General features: G+C 33.0%; 3 protein-coding genes across 3 annotated transcripts in view; 2 read left to right on the top strand and 1 right to left on the bottom strand.

Moving 5' to 3' along the window:
• LOC145283600 (tetratricopeptide repeat protein 1-like) overlaps positions 1-6,643 on the bottom strand; it is a 40,998-nt gene extending 34,355 nt beyond the window's left edge. The window contains exon 1 of the mRNA XM_080132537.1: positions 6,411-6,643. The gene's annotated coding sequence lies outside the window, so the exon portion shown is untranslated. The remainder of the gene's footprint in view (positions 1-6,410) is intronic.
• On the top strand, positions 494-1,099 carry LOC145283883 (uncharacterized). Its single transcript, XM_080132989.1, has one exon. The coding sequence runs from the start codon at positions 494-496 to the stop codon at positions 1,097-1,099; it is 606 nt and encodes a 201-aa protein (XP_079989115.1).
• Positions 6,644-6,860: 217 nt separating the features above from the next.
• LOC145283598 (rab proteins geranylgeranyltransferase component A 2-like) lies at positions 6,861-9,155 on the top strand. The gene has a single exon (XM_080132534.1). The coding sequence runs from the start codon at positions 6,861-6,863 to the stop codon at positions 9,105-9,107; it is 2,247 nt and encodes a 748-aa protein (XP_079988660.1). The 3' UTR covers positions 9,108-9,155.
• The last annotated feature ends 8,899 nt before the right edge of the window (positions 9,156-18,054 follow it).

The following is an 18,054-nucleotide window of genomic DNA, read 5'->3' as shown; positions in this document are numbered from 1 at the left end:
CTCTTCAAATTCTTTCCAGTGAATTAAGTCTTTCACATGAGTACTGGAGCTTCCGCAGATAGTTAAAAACCTGAAACGACATCGATTGGCGACCAAGTACAATTCCAGGGACAGTTATATTAAAATTGAGGAGCTATTGGGAATCGACGCCATTCAATTTATAGAACTGTTTCAAATCGTCCCCTGCATGTATGGAGCCGCTTTTTTCACTCCGAGATGACTTGTACCCTTTGGTAACAGCCTTTGCTTCATGTATGAGAATCAACTAAAAACAAGACACAAAGTAAAGAGAGGGGCAAAAATTAATTATACTTCCTTGTTGGCAAAAATACTGCCACTTTCAGAGTACAAAATTAATTTTGTGCTGAACCCAGAAGAGAAATACCTAGACCCCTTAAAAGGTTGGTTTGAGGAAGGAACCGTCCAGAGAGGACTAGAAAGAATGTTTAGTATGGAGTCACTGGGATTACTCATCACACAGGAATTCTCCACCATGGATGAGAAGAAAGTACAGGAGTTTAGGAACACTATATTCTACAGAGATGACCGATACCATGTACAACTGCCATGGTATGAAGACAAAGTGAAGTCTGCACCTTCTAACCACAATGCCGCTCTTAGAATATTAGAAAGAGTAGTTAAAGACCTGGAGAAGAAAGATCTTTATGATCAATACTTGAATGTCTTTAGACAACAGGAAGATGAAGGAATTATAGAGGAAATAACGGTGACTCCAGAAAACTTTCAAAATTACATATGGATTCTGCACAGACCGGTACTCAAACTGGCTGATCAGACAACCACGAAGGTGAGACCTGTATTCAATTGTTCCTACAAGGGGGCAAATTCTATATCTCTGAATGAGGTGGCCTATCCAGGAGTCAACCTAATGGGAGACATGCTAGAACTGTTGATTCGCTTTAAGGCCAACAAATATGTGTTATTGCCCGACATAAGGAAAGCATTCCTTATGATTCGTCTAGAACTGGAAAAGGACCGCAATCGTTTGTTTCTTTTTAAAGAAAGGCGACAACTCGCATTGTTACAGATACTCTACCATCTTATTCAGTTTCAATGCAAATTAAAATTATGTTTTTAAATATCATGCAGAAAAATTTCCTTCAGATGAATGTTCGCAGGTACTCAGGTCGAACTTTTATGTGGACAATTTGGTGAAAACAAGAAATGACGTAATTACTCTACGTTATACACAACGGTGAAGGAGCAACTGCAAGAGGGTAACTTTGAGATACAATCTTGCAACTCCAAAAAAAAAAAGATGGCAGCAGATGGAACTCTGTCAGGGTTTGATTCTGGTGTGGAGAAAGTTTTAGGGTATTTGTACAGGCCCCAACATGATACTATGAAGGTCTGTTCACACCAATGCGATGTAACCACCACACCAACAAAAAGGAAAATGCTGTTTGAAGCTTCCAAAATGTTTGACCCCTTGTCCCTCTACCTTCCAGTAACAGTGAGGAGCAGAATGCTGATAGAACTTTGGAGGCAAAAGTTGGATTGGGATGATGAAGTTCCAGGAGTGAAAAAGAACATGAAAAGCTCTGGCAAAGGACTTAACGGAATTGGGCTTTATATCATTTCCAAGGAGAGTCCTAGATGAAAATAAGCCAATAAAATTGTTCCTATTTTTTGATGCCTCCAAAATTGCATACGGTTTTTCAGCATATGCCGTACAAGATGGACAGTCTGCACTGCTAAAGCAAAAGTAGCACACTTACAAGGTAAATCTCTCCCCACTTTGGAGCTTTTGTCAGTATTCCTGGCATTGAAATGTTTTTCTGTTATAAAGGAAGCCTGAAAGAACTCCCTGATAGAAAAGGTATATGTTCTAACGGACGCTCAAGTGATATTGGCTTGGATACTGACCAAATCGATAACCACAAAAAACATCTTTGCATGCAACAGGCTGCAAGATATAACACAAATGTCTGCAACAATCAGGTCAGAGATGAAGTTGAAGTGGAGTTTCCAATATGTGTCAACTAAGGAGAACCCAGCCGACTACATCAAAAGAGGATTAACCTTTAAAAAAATTTAAGGAAAACCTGTCCTATTGGTATGAAGGCTCTGCGTGGATAAAGCAAGAGATTTAATGGAACAGGATCAAGTTAGGTTGCCTCTCGGAAGAACAAAAGGAATGCATACATCCTGCAATAAATTTGTTTATGAGAAATAAAAACGAAAGTCCTCCTATAGTCTCTGTCGGAAGATTCTCCAACATCAACAAATTAATTAATGTAACAACTTTGGTTTTTAAGTTTGTCAACAAAACATTGAAGAGGAGTGAAGACAATTGCCTTCTGGCAAAAAATTATTTGATAAAATTAATGCAAAAGGGAATCTTTTGCCTCAGAGTTAGATTTTTTGTTGGATCCTGAAGGTAAAAGTCAACCAAAACTATTGAAAAACCTAAACTTATTCTTAGATCCCGCCAATATCATTCATTCAAGGGGAAGGATAGGTGGGTCAGCATGGCATTCGTAGAAGGTGCAGAATCCAATTCTTTTGGGTAAAAGACACCATTTAACAGATTTGATTATAAAGGAGAATCATCAGAGAAACCAACATTTGGGTTTGGCAACAACCTTAAATGAAATAAGGTTACAGGGGTATTGGATACCAGAAGCTGTAAAAAAAATTGTGAGTACTTGTGCCAAGTGCAAAAGATACAATGCTACTGCCTTCTCCACACCAAATGCAACAGACCTTCCTAGCTCTAGATTAAATTTAGTAAGACCATATCTCCATACTGGTGTAGATTACATCAGTCACATCTAAGTGAGAAGTGAAGGACTATAAAATGTATATCCTCATCTTTACCTGCATGTCTATCAAGCTGTTCACATAGAACTAGTTCCAGATATGAGTGTATCTTCATTCTTACAGGCCCTTGTTCGTTTCACAAATGCGAATGGAATCCCCTCTCGCCTCTACTCGGAAAATGCAAGGACTTTTGTTTCTGCAGCCAAAATAATTGATAAGGAGTTGATCACTGACAAGTTCAGGTAGAAGCTTGGTTCTTACATTGTACCATTCCACTTTATTCAGCTTGGCATACAGGTACTTGGGAAAGGACAATCAAAAGTTAAATCCTGTCTATACAAAACTATAGGAAGGGGAAAGGTTGACTATTTTCGTCTATTAACCAGGTTATCTAATATCCAGCGTGCCATTAACAGTCGTCCTCTGACTTATAGAAGCTCTAATGAGATGGATTGCCTAACTCACAACTCTCATGAATCTAAATGTGGGTCAAGGTTTAATAATAAGGTTGGACAATGAAGAACTGGGACTAACGGAGGCACTTAGCAGGATCGATTTAAAGAAGGCGCTCCATCTTCGAAGAAAATTTAGAAAAATTTAGAAAGATGTGGCACGAAGATTCCCTGTTGAGCCTTAGAGAAAGAACTCTGGAGTTATCTGACCCTTCCTTTAATAATGTCATCAAAAAGGGGCGATAGTGTTAATTAAGGACCTCCTTAAAACTAGACCATTTTGGTCTATAGGCGAAGTCCTCGAGTTGATTGAAGGAAAGGATGAATTGGTTCGTTCAGCAAGGGTAAGAAAAGGAAATGGATCTATATTGACCCATTCAATCAATCATTTATTTCCTCTGGAGATTAATTCTCTTTCGGAAAATGTGGATGAGGAAATTCTTCATGAACCAGAATATGTGTCAGACAAAAGTCTATCTTCCCGACCTGATGAGAATGTTAGAATCTGGATTTGCCCTGCATGCAATAAACCGGAAGATTTCAGACCAATGGTGGCCTGTGATCAGTGTAATGACTGGTTCCACTTTGGTTGTGTGGTCCTAGTAGATGCACCCTCTGAAGAAGAAGAATGGTATTGTCCAACTTGCAGGCCAAGGCGTCAGGGTAGACCCAGTTTGTTAGGGGTCTAAAAGGAAGCAGAAATTTATGGTGAAGGTTTCAGGCAAGACCTTAAAAACTACGACTAAAAAATGATGAATTCTCTTTTCCTCTATCTCACATCCTGTAAAAGACTTTTTTCTTTTTTTCGCTTTTTCTTTTTTTTTTGATATGGGAATGTGTGGGAATTTTTACTCACCGGAACTCGATGTGGAAAGGTGAAGCAATGGAATTCTGTGTGGCAGTCGTTTAAGCAAAAGGTTTGAAAGTGCTTGGTCGACTGATTTTATAATAGCGTTGATTTGTTGTTCACTCATTTGGGTTGGATGTGACAACATTTGCATAGAATCGACTAGTGGGCTATAAAAACACCCCTATCGTCGATATGTGTTGTTGGTCTTTTTGTTTACTCCAGTTATACGTTTCGTAGTTACTATTACAAAGACGATCTGTCGTTGTAAGCAGCGAGGCAATTCGTTGCAACTTTAGTTAACTGAGAAAAGCCGTGAAGGATTCACCATGCACGGTAAGAGTTTCATTGTTTTTTCCTTCTACGTCGAGTTCAGGTCTAACACGTTGAGTTGCAGAAATGTCTGCCCCCCCCCTCTCACTTTAGTCGGTTAAAATCCAACAGAACACCCCCACATACCCATGTTAAGAACGGCTTTCGAGGTTGGGGGGGGTATTCCAAAGCCGTTCTTAACATGAGGAGGTTAGGGTGTTTATAATATGCTGGGACACGTCGTCAAAATTTACCTTCATTTGTTATACATTTGTTTTTTTGACAACTTTTTCGTATCTCTGTGGATTGTAACATTGCTTAATATCCGGAAAACTACTTGTTTGCGACAAATTTTAATGTGACATTCGTTTTCAAAGTAAAATTTACCAAAACGGCTTTCAAGCAGCTCAAAAAAATTTTAAAAAATAATAGGTGGCCAGAAAGTGGGCGCTCATTTTACGTGAAATTTATATGGAAAAGTGATTTCCACTTGTTTGAAAAAGTAATTTCTCCATATCATGATAACTATTTCTCTGTGCAACTTTAAAAAGTATATATTCTTTTTCAGCACCCTCGAAAACCTAGAAAAGTCGACATTTTTTTAAGTTGGAAAGATTCTAGACATTGAATGAATCAATGTCACATTGATCGTATTGACATTCACAAAATAATATTTAAAGTTTCGAAAATATAATTTTTTTTATTTATTGAGATTGTCGGACTGATTTCCTCATTTTGGTTGTTAGTCACAACGTTTCGGCCGTTTTGCGCTCCGGTCTTCATCAGGTGTTTTGTATCGAACTGGGGAACCGTTTGTTAAAAGGCAAGATACAAAACACCTGATGAAAGCCGGAGCGTTGTGACTATAACAACCAAAATGAGGAAGTCTGAAGTCAGTCCGACAATCTCAATAAATGAAAACACCTCATCTCAAAAATACAGCCAATTAAATTTTTTATAGTGAATCAGAATAAGCAACTTGAAGTTCGCAGCAAACGCCATTGGACAAAAAACATTCGGGTACATATGTATTTTGGGTACTGACTGCGCTGAAATAAAAACCTTATTTCGAAAGCCACTCTTAACATGAGAGAGGGGAGGGTGTAACTATTCTGTGCTTCCACCTAACAATTTGATAAAGATATCGTAAAACTTTAATTTAACCTGAAAAAAAAACTAATAACGCGGTACTAAAAAAAATACAGAAGCACCAAAATTCGCATTAACTTAATTATTTTTTTTGCATAAAATGTTATTGCTTAATGCTTCGCTGTTTTGATAAAAAAAAAAAACAAAAAAAAACGGTACTATGTTATAAAGCTGAAATAACGTTATTATGTAGAATGACATTCTTAACTCGAAGGAGGGTGTTTTGTAACTGTTCTGTACGTTCACCTAACAATTTAATAAACAAAAATATCGTAGAACTTGAATTTAGGGTTTGTATTACTATACACATAAATTCGCAAAAGTTGCCAGAAAACAAATATATAAAAGATAAATGTTATCAAGGCAAGATAAGTTACTTTTCTACCTAACTGGATAATTTTTTAGTGTTTTTATTTAATGTGACATGTTTATTTAGCTAGAAAAACATAGTATTTACCAATGTATTAGAAAAGTTTTAAATACTATTTAAAAAATAATGCATAAAGACCAAAATATGTTACTTTTCGATTTCTTTTTAATTTTTTTATTTAAAAAAAAAAATAGAATTTTTTATCTGACACTATTTGCTGCGGACTTCGATTCGCCTGTTCTCCTGATTCATCTTTTTAATAAATAAGATATAAAAATAAAAACATATTACACCCTGAACAACGATTTGGTATTTTTTTTTTATATAGGAAAGTGGATGATGATATTGCTGCTAGAGCAGAACAAATCCGACAATTCGCTGTCTGAAAATCGAACACTTATTTTGTACTTTTTTTTTTTTCACCCCTTTCAAAAATGCTACGACACGATAATAATTTTAAACAGTTTGTAATAAATAACATTTTATATCAACCTACCTCAAGAAATAATCAGAAAACGAAAAATTTCGGTGTATTATTCTCGATAAATTAGGAAATTCACAAAAATGGCAACTGGTGACGAAAATCGGAACTACTAGTGTAAACGATGTATTAAATCAGGGGGAGATAACTCGCAGGACAATTTAAGCCGGAAGTTAGTAAGAAGGGAGATCACTCGTGTCTATTTTTGTTTATTTTTTTAAAACCGGTTCTGAGATAATTCTAATAATTAAACAAGATCCACTTAAACGAACATAGAACTCGTGTCATATGTGAGATATAACTACAAACTTGTGCTCTTTTTTCTTAAAAATCAAATCTCAGGTATATATAGCATTTGTTTCGTGCTTATTAACAACCTGCCGATTCAGTGAAAGTTGTTTCAAATTTATTTCGACACCCTTTTTTTTTTTTCTTTTGATTTTTCGGAGGTAGTCGGTGATAATAATGGGCGACGGCCTGCCTTCCAGTTTTGATGCCATTGTCGTTGGCACTGGCTTGTCGGAAAGCATTGTCGCCGCTGCCTTGTCTCGGATTGGCAAATCAGTCTTACATGTAGACAGAAACGCCTACTACGGAAGTCGTTGGTCCTCGTTCAGTCTTCGCAGTCTACAGAAGTGGGCCGAATGTTCGGCACTTTCTGCAGACCGCCAACAACAACAGGTTGGAGAAAGTGACATTATTAACACTGAAGGTGAGCGTAGCCAGCAGCAGCCAGAACCACCAAATCACGAAAGTCCACCAGTTGACGTCAACAGCTTACTCAAAGACGGTGAGGCCACTTTGGCTGTTCCTAAATCGGACGGGGGAGTGTCCAACGTCCATCTCTCGTACCATCATATTTTCAAAGGTAGTGGTGGTAGCGACAAGATTTGTCAAGATGGTGCTGTCAAACGCCAAACTGCGCCCGAGCCAGCTGAAGGGGCCCAAGGTGGGGAAGAACCCACCGAGTGCCCCGAACAGCAGCACCAGCAGCAGCAGCAGTCGAGAACAGGTGACCAAGGCAAAGAGGAAGAGCACCCAATCCCGGAACGGCCAGCGGATACGGAGGAGGCGCCGGCCAAAGACCGAGTACTCCAAGTCAACCATCAATCTGCTGTTGTTTCTACTTCTGAAAACGAAGACACCCCCGCAGACCTCAGTGCCGACCAAAGACCAGAAAAAGACCAAAAAGTAGACCTTGCTGAGACAAACTTGCCCAAGCCAGTGGATCGAAGCCACATGAAAAGATGGACTGTCAGTGAATTTGAAAACCAGTGGAGACGTTTTAACTTTGACCTGGCGCCACGAGTGCTGTACAGTAATGGTGACATGGTACAGCTTCTGATACAGTCGGATATCTCTCGGTACTGCGAGTTCAAGTTGATGTCTCGCATACTTACTATTCACGAAGATAAGTTACAGTATGTTCCATGTTCAAGGTCCCATCTTTTCAACTCTAAAGAGGTGACTATACTCGACAAAAGAAAAATGATGAAATTTGTTAAAACCTGTCTCGGAGAAGAAACGGATAATTTGATTGAGGAGTATGCTGACAGACCTTTTACTGAATACCTGGATAAAAAATTTTCGCCAATTGTTAAACACTACATCAACAAAGCAATAACAATGACCAAAAAAGACACTAAAACGGCAGATGGTATTGCAATAGCTAAGAAGTTCTTCTCCTCAGTTGGTCGATACGGAAACCTTCCTTTCTTAACCCCTATATATGGGGTCGGAGAACTACCCCAAGCCTTCAGTCGAATGTGTGCTGTTTGGGGTGGTATTTACTGTCTGAACTTGTCTGTGGATTCAATTCTGACAAATAATGGTAAAATAACTGGAATTGTGACAGATGAAGCGCAAAGAATCGAGTGCGAGCACCTGATTATGGAACCAAGCTATTTACCTGAGAACCTGATTCAGTCATCTGATATCCGAACAATATCACGCGCCATTTTGGTGATTGATAAACCTTTGATGCAATCCGGAAAGGAAGAATTATCAGTGTTGAATTCCTATCCACCTGATGATCCTGAAAGATCTTGTTTAATGTTGGAATTCCCATCTTCAGCGATGGTTTGCCCGTCCGGATTATCAGTCGTCCACTTAACAAGAATTGCAAAATCTGATCCCAAAACTGATTTGGAATACATCTGTCAGTTTCTTTTTGATTTTGATCCAAATGGTCAGGTGGGGCCGAATGATGGAACTGAATCTGACCATTCTGTAGATGATGAGGAAAGCTCAAAGCCAAAAGTCATTTGGTCATTCTTTTTTCAAATGGAGAGTCACCAAAACCTCATTTTGAACCCGGAGGCTCCCTGTAATCTTTACACAACATCTCAGCCTGGGTCGGAGTTGGATCTGGATTTTTATCCGAAAGAGGCGAAATCCATATTTGAAGCCATGTATCCAACTGAAGAATTCCACCCAAAGTGTCCCAATCCTGAAGATATCATTTATGTGGGTTCCGAAGGAGATGCAGATAAAGCTGAAGGAGACACGGATAAAACCGAAGGAAATGCGGATAAGACCGAGGAAGTGGAAATCACTAAAGAGGATGATACCAAAGATGAAGATGGCAATGCAGCTGCTGATGGAGATGCAAACTCTGCTCAAGAAAATCGGGAAGATACCTCAGTTGAAGGAATTGAAGAAGACTTAACTAATCTAAAGGTGGATGAAGGTGAAAATAAATCCACTGACTAATCCAATATAGGATTTTAAAGTAAAGTTCACCTCTGAAAAAAAAAAAAAGATTTTACTGAGGGAGAGTATAACGCTATTTCTATATATTTTTTCTTTCTTTTTTATTTATTTATGTAAATATACATAGATACAATTATTTATACACGCACACACATACACACATATAAAATCAATATAATGTGAAAAAAATTTTTTTTAATATTTATTTCAGTTGTGTTCTACATAATCGAGCAATATATATATATATATATATATATATATATATATATATATATATATATAATATGGCCACTTGGAAAAAGACCGAAAATGACTTGCATATTTCATACAAGCCACATAAGGTGAAATTTAAAAAAATTCCTAATTGGCCATATTTTAAACACAAACACACACAAATATATATATATATATATATATATATATATATATATATATATATATATATAAAATATTGTTATACATTCTATGATATTAACAATTGCTAGTCAATCTTTCAAAAAAAAATGTATCCTTTCTTTTTTGAAAACTTGTGGATCATTCCATCTTTCTTAATCAAAAATATTTAATCATCTGAATTTTTACTTAAACATCTCCAATACACAATGCAAATATTCAACATTTTTCTTATAAAACCTTTTCTATTTTTAATCCATTCACAAACTGAAAATTGAATGCTTTCTTCATATATTGAAAGTGAATATTGAATATTCATTCTGACTTTTTTCTTGTCTGAGTAGGTCAATGTGCACCGGTTGTCCAATCTGCAAAGGGTGTTTATTCCAAAAGCCATTCTTAACATGAGGAGGTTGGGGTATTTATTCCGAAAGCCATTCTTAACATGGGAGGGTTGGGGGTATTTATTCTGAAAGGCATTTTTTATTTTCAACCTCCCCATGTTTAGAACGGCTTTCAAAATAAACGCCCTTTGCAGGTTGGACAACCAGTGCACATTGACCTCTGGGTAGAAATACTTTAAAACATTTTATGATTTTATGTGGTTATCTAAATGAAAGCGAATTTATTTATATATATATATATATATATATATATATATATATATATATATATATATATATATATATATATATATATATATGTATGTGTGTGTGTGGTGATCAATGTCAGTTCCTCAATAATTTATTTTTCTTTCTCTTTATAATTGTTAACATCCTTACATTCAAAAGAATTTATCATAAATTTGAATATTGAATTCCTGGATTTCCTTCCTTCCACTCTATCTATCAGCTTTTCTGGTTAAAATTGCACAACACTAATTTCATTGTATACAAATAGATTACCCATAAGCTGGATCTTCTATAACATCACATGTTCGTCACAAGATTTTGTAACTTCAATTCTGTTGTAGTATGCTGAAAACTAATATAACATTTTAATTTGGAGTAGACAAGTACTTTTCTGGATATTAAGACCTTTATTATCCAATGTAATCCATTGTTTTTACTGGTGGTCATGTTTTTTCTCAGCTGAGATGCACATGCGTGTCACAAAACACCCCCTCCTGATGTTAAGAATGGCAAACACTATTGATATTTATTAATACATTGGAAAACGTTTTTTAATATCCAGAGGACAACTTGTCCGCGCAAAATTTAAATGTGATATTCATTTTCCGCATACCCGAAAACTCATAATAGTTATCATTTTAAATGTGAGTGTTAAGCTGGAAAGAAAGTAAAAATCTACTATATATATATATATATATATATATATATATATATATATATATAATTTTTTTCAATAAATGTTAATTTTTTATACCTACAGGCATTAATGCTTCATATGTATTCAATCATCAGTGTAGGAAGTGATAATTTCTGCTGATTATGAAACTGTAAACCAGTCAACAAAACCAAAGTTGGCTTTGCGGACTAGTGTTTTCCCCCCTTGGTCACTAGGAATTAACCTTTAAGTGAAGGCAAATTAAGATATTTAATAAACCGTGTCAGTGGGCTTGTCATAATCAACTGCGATAAATATATACATATGCGAGGTATGCACAAGCACACATACACGCATATATATATATATATATATATATATATATATATAATCGGCTTTCTTTAGTGCTGACACCTCTATTCCGGATTTTCCTTAGTAGGTTGTCATTGTTGGATTGTTTCTCACTCATATAAGTAATTGTATACTAAAAATATTTTTTTTTAAATCAGTCTTTCCTCAAGCAAAGTTCCCCAATGGTTTCTGTGGGCTTGTCAAACTAAGAAGCAATTTATTGAAATTAAAGAAAATAAAAATTTAAAAAATAGTCTTTTAACTTTTATAATAAAAATACTTTTGCAATGGGCTTAGTCTGACAGGCTTGCAACAACCATTCGGTGGGCTTTACTTGAAGAAAACTTGATTTTTATCTTGATATAATTATTTTTAGTTTGCAATAATTTATATTGAATGAGAAACAGTCCACTAATGGCATACTATCAACACAAATTCGGTATATATATATATATATATATATATATATATATATATATATATTAAGTAATGTGATTTATAATTTAAAAATTAAAAAAAAATTTTTTAAATTTAAAAATCAAAATTTAATTAAATTAAAAATCAGTTTCATAAGAAGGAACAACAACAAAGTCAATTATCTGTACGATCGTTTCGTGCTTTTTATTTGTGGTATACATGAAGTCACGTAGAACAATTATACATAGTTTTTTGGTAAGCACGGTCTCCTCATCAGCAAATTTAGGAGGATTTTTAATTGAATTGAAAAGACACCAAAAATAAACCTAGCATTAAAAGTAAGGCAGATGAATCTGAAAAATTGAAGTAAAAGGTTTGGATTTAAAATTTATAAGAAAATTAGTATAGGTTAGAGATAGAAATGAGTAGAAAAAAAAAATATATATATTTTTTTTTTGAATTTACATAATAAATTTGATTTAAAAATATATAGATATAGTTACCTTTTAGTTTTTCTTTTTTTGAAATCAGGAACTGTATTTAAAGTAGTCATTTAGATGTTTGCTATAGCTTTTTATTTTATTGAATGATGAATTTTAAAAGGGCGACGCTCGTGCAGTAAATTGTTTCCGTTAGCGTATTTTGATTTAAAGACGCTACAGTTAATATCTATAGAGAGAGAATATTTATTTTGCAAGTTTTTAAGGGGAGATAATTGTCATGTGTTATTGGCTTTATTTATTATTTGATTTACGAGTCTAAGGGCGGTAATTGGTCTAACTTAATTTATTAAAAAAAAAAAAAAAAAAAAAGTAATCTATTTTTACTAATGAGTAATTTTTAATGATTTAAGGTGGTTTATATTTATTAAATTTAAACCAACGTTTATGATTACATGATAGAAGCTCGTGTCTTGAATTTACTAGTTTGGTTGTGCTTTTTATATCTTCATATTTTAAAATTTTTAGGGTTTCTTTTGTACATAATGTACAAAATTTATCTCCTGGTTTATATGATTTGCAAGTCTCAATTATTTGCCATTTTAAACTCGTAAATCAAATAATAAATAAAGCCAATAACACATGATAATTATCTCCCCTTAAAAACTTGCAAAATAAATATTCTCTCTCTATAGATATTAACTGTAGCGTCTTTAAATCAAAATACGCTAACGGAAATAATTTACTGCACGAGCGTCGCCCTTTTAAAATTCATCATTCAATAAAATAAAAAGCTATAGCAAACATCTAAATGACTACTTTAAATACAGTTCCTGATTTCAAAAAAAGAAAAACTAAAAGGTAACTATATCTATATATTTTTTAATCAAATTTATTATGTAAATTCAAAAAAAAAAAAAATATTTTTTTTTCTACTCATTTCTATCTCTAACCTATACTAATTTTCTTATAAATTTTAAATCCAAACCTTTTACTTCAATTTTTCAGATTCATCTGCCTTACTTTTAATGCTAGGTTTATTTTTGGTGTCTTTTCAATTCAATAAAAATCCTCCTAAATTTGCTGATGAGGAGACCGTGCTTACCAAAAAAACTATGTATAATTGTTCTACGTGACTTCATGTATACCACAAATAAAAAGCACGGATTTCCGAAACGATCGTACAGATAATTGACTTTGTTGTTGTTCCTTCTTATGAAACTGATTTTTAATTTAATTAAATTTTGATTTTTAAATTTAAAAAATTTTTTTAAATTATAAATCACAAATATTGAATTAGCTCTAGGACATTTAACTATCGAGCTTATTATATATCTAAATTACAACGAGCATTTCCTGTATTTTAATTAAACTAGTAATTTCACTATTACATTAAAATACACTTAGCTCTTTAGACTATTATTCTAATCTCCTTTAAATTATATATATATATATATATATATATATATAACATGCCTACGTTTGTGGGTGTGTATATTTATATATGTGTATGTTTATTCTATATAAATCATTGATATGCATTAACAAAATATTAAGCAATTAACAGTACCTGAAACAATTTATTCCTAAAAAAACGAACATATACAAATGTTGGAATGCTGAAAGATACATATGTATGTATGCGCATATATATATATACATATATATAAATATATTTGTGCATTATGTTACATATGTAAATGTGTATGTATGTATCATGTATGTAGATATAGTTACATTTATATATGTGCATAAATGTGAATATATGCATTGTATGTGTGGATATATATACATACACACATATGGATGTCTAAGTGTATGTATATATATGTGGATTATAAATGCACATCAATGTATAAGGGTATGTATTGTAAATGTGTGTTAATATATGCTTAAATGTTTATGGATGTGTGTAGGAAGTTGGGAATGAGTTTTCTACATGTTTATCTGAAAAGTGTCTTGATTACAGATTAATTTTTTATATAGATTACATAAGGATAACTAGTCCAAAATACTTGACATTAAGTGTTGCTATAACCACAGTTAAGGATTTCAAATAATATGTAAATGTAAAGACAAAATAAATAAAATGTTTTCAATAGAAATTAAAAACACACGTTCTAACTTATAACTAACACACACATAAACTTTTTTCATCTCACACTTTCCTCTACATTTCTCCCTTTTTTGTTTTACCTCAATCTTTTATGTTTCTTTGCCGTTTCTCCTCTTTTTAGTTTAATTAGATAAAAACCTTTTGTATGCAAAGAATGCATATACATAAGGTGTGCATATAAAAAAAGTTCATCCATTTTAATGAGATTTAGGAAGGTAGGGTATATTACTACTGATTTTGGTTCTAATAAAAGTAAAATCATAGCTAAATTGAAATGTGATAAGAGAAATAAATCAAAACAGATATGTATAATAGATCAGAAACTATTTTTAAAATCTATAGATTCATGCAACTTTATAATAAGTAAATTTTTTTGCTTATTACATAGATAATAGTGTGGCAGTAATTATTTACAAAAATAATTTTTTTTGTGTGTGAAATTTCTTTGAAATGTCGTAATGTTAAATAGCAATATGTAAAATGTTTAAATGAATATGAATTTTTTTTTTCATCAATTGTTTGCCATAAAATGCACAATTTTTCTGTTTATATGAGAAAATAATTCCTCTATTTTATTGATAAATTCATTACTTTTATATTTGCTCTGTTTTTTTAATGTCTAAAATTACAGCATGACCCTTTACACACACACACATATATATAAGGCAAGAGTAACAATATTTTTATTGGCTGTTTAAATTTCAAGTACTAAGTGAAAAAATGTACGTGGATACTTATGAAGGCTAATAGCAATGTAGAAAAGCAGAATAATGAAAGAGAATGGACAAAACCAAATACTTCTGTATATATCTTTGTTTCTTTAGCAGTGCTCAATGTATGAGTAGTAAATAGTATACAACTATAATTATGGCAAGTAAGCTATGCAGAAACATTTTTTTTTATTCCATCAAAAGAATTCTCCGATTAATCTGACTTGTTTCGATGTCATGAAACAAATGTTTCTGTGTAGCTCACTTACCATAAGCAAATTTTTATACTACTATTTATATATTTATTAATGTAAATATGTCGGCTTTGAGACATGATTGAAACCAGCATTTCACAAAAAGATCCAACCTAGTTTTCAGCCTTTAGATGGAGAATCCAGTTTCCATCATGCCCTAAGGCCTGTATATTTAAATTAATATGTATTATGCTCTTACCCTTGTGTCTGAGCACTCTGGCTTTTTTTGGGTTTTTTTTAGGGGAGTGGGTGGGTATGCATCAAGTAAGGACTATACACAATTAATCCATCAGTTTTCAAAGATAAGCCCTTCTCATCAGAAAGAGAAAATCAATAAAATAACAAATTACTGATCAAGATACATTTGAAAATATATATATATATATTATTCTTTATGTAAATACAGTCATATCTTGCTACAATGTGCAGACTGTTTTGCAGGTAAGGAAAATTAAAAGTTCAAAAATTAAAAATGGTTCAAGACCATTTTTAATTTTAGAGGCGATATACTTTGCCATGACTGGCGTAGAGTGAGGTTAAAAGATCTTATGAATTCTACCTGAATAACTAATATATATATATATATATATATATATATATATATATATATATACACACACACACATATACATGCATATAAACCCCAGCTAGCTCTTATTTGATAAGGCTTTTGGGGGTTGAAATAAATTTATAATGAGAAGGAAGAAAAAAAGGCAATGCTTTTTTTATTTTATTAAAACAAAATCATCATCCTATGTGAATGCAGTAGACTTATAATGGCCATTTCTTTTATACTTTGATATATAAGAGAGGATACACACTCTTTGAGATATGATGGTTGAATATCAAAATGACAGCTTATATCGTTTGGCTAGGAGCAAAGTGAAGTATCTGTTCTACTACACTCCATCTTTTCTCTCCTTGGTCAATTAAACAGAAATCATTCTAGATTGTGGCAATTTTTATATTTTATCCCAATCCAGATCCAGATCTAGAGTTCTCCTTTTTGGGGAGATGGATTTTCACCACATTAAAAACTAACTTTATGTCTAACTCTGCCCTCGTGAGCAACTCAATAGGGACTATCGAAATATTTTAAATCCAAATTCTACATTTCTTTCTCTTTTTTTTATTGATTTCTTTCTACTTTTTAAAGATCTTATTTAATACTGAATTCTCGTTTGATACAAACTAAATAAATATATTAGATACTGGCTGGCATAACTATCCTATGGTGGGTTCATGATATGAAACAGTCTTCAATCCTTTAATAAACGCTGTTTAAATCAAACTCCAAAAGCAATCAAAATCTTGTCTGCTATAAAAAAAACTTTATGAAAATAGAAATTGCATAATTGATGTTTTGTTTTGTTTTTAAGATTTGTTCTTATAAGTTTTAAGTTTCTTTAGGGAGATATAAAATGATAAAAAGATTTTAGAAATTGCAAAATTTTGCAACATTTATAATGAAAAATAAAAACTGTGTCCTGTTCCTTATGGGAGGACCCCTTTTATAAGGAGAAAGATAAATATTACACCCCCTCCCCTTCTTTAGGATCATCTGTGTTGTTACCAAATATCACAGCCATAGGTTTATTAGACTAAATTTAGTGAACATACTCACACATCTCTCATATTTCTTTTTTAGTTTTACTTGAATCGGTTCTTATAAATTAAGGGGCTCCTTTCTGGGGCTAGCGTTTACTTTTTTCATGAGTTACATTAATATCTGAGGGCTCGTTTTAAGATTGGTGGTGTTCCTTTTAGAGCTGCTACCTGGACTTTGCGATAGCTTTGTCTTCCAGGAATTTTGTCTCGGTAATTGTTTTTAGATTTTGTTTGATTAAACTTCCCGATGCGTTCTTAATTTGAGATAGTTGTTAAAATGTCTGTCCTTCCATTACTTAATTAAGCTGACATTCTGCGTGTGTTTATACTTGTTGGCATGTTTAGGTCAACCTTTTTGTAAACATTCTTCTCCAAACCATAAACACAGATGAATCTTTGCTCTTATTTACAATCTATATATTTGGGGTGCAAGAAGAAAAAATATGTAAGACTTTGTTTTAGTTTTTATTAAACAAACTGACATTGTGTGGAAATCTTTTTATTTCATCTTTTTGTTTCGCATTTCTTTTTTGTTGCTATTTTATTCTTTTGTTCATTTTTTTTTTATCAAATTGTTATTGTTTTAAGTAGTTAGTTTGTAAAAGTTATTATGCCACATTTGATCATTTTTTTTTTTTTTTCATTTAAGCCATGGTTATGGAACCGTTAGCAATAAACAGAGGCTACTAAGCTAATTAGGGAATGCTTTGGAATATCTCGATAGCCAATACAGAACTCTGAAAATGTAACAGTGATACATGTCTAATGTGAATGTATATCGTCACAGGTTTGGTCTGTTCAGCCACACCACAGGGTGGTATTTAAGCATTGCGGTGGGGCAAGAACTATGAAATAATCTGTAGGCAACAGAAGTAGCTGTTACATTCCAGTGAGTAGACAGCAAATCTAATCCAAGCAGATCATATACTCCAGAGGGAACAGGATCGCAGCAGGAAATATATAGTATATATCTGATAGCACAATGCTGTAGATGCCCAAGAGACTCAAACATTTTGCCAACTCCAGCAAACACTGTGTTTTGGATTATTTGGATGAGGATTGGATTATTCCATCGAATTATTTATTGAACCAAATTGTTATAAAATTATAATTAGTGTGTAAGTTTGTTTTAATGTCTATAAAATTATTTTATATATAAATAGCTTTAAAAAAATTCAATCTTTTAATATTTGAGAATATGCTAAGGATTTTAAAACCAGAAATGACTTTTTATTACACAGTTTAAATGTTTTCAGATTTTGAAAGTTACAAAATAATTTTTTTTCTTCCCCCAACTATTAACAAAAAATTAAAAGATTTCTTTATAAATAGACTCAAATGCTTTGTAACAGATTTTACTTTGTAATTGGA

Source organism: Euprymna scolopes, chromosome 8 (assembly GCF_053919585.1).
Source record: "Euprymna scolopes isolate OS-2025 chromosome 8, ASM5391958v1, whole genome shotgun sequence".
Taxonomy (NCBI): domain Eukaryota; kingdom Metazoa; phylum Mollusca; class Cephalopoda; order Sepiida; family Sepiolidae; genus Euprymna; species Euprymna scolopes.
This window is presented reverse-complemented; position numbering and strand designations above follow the sequence as displayed.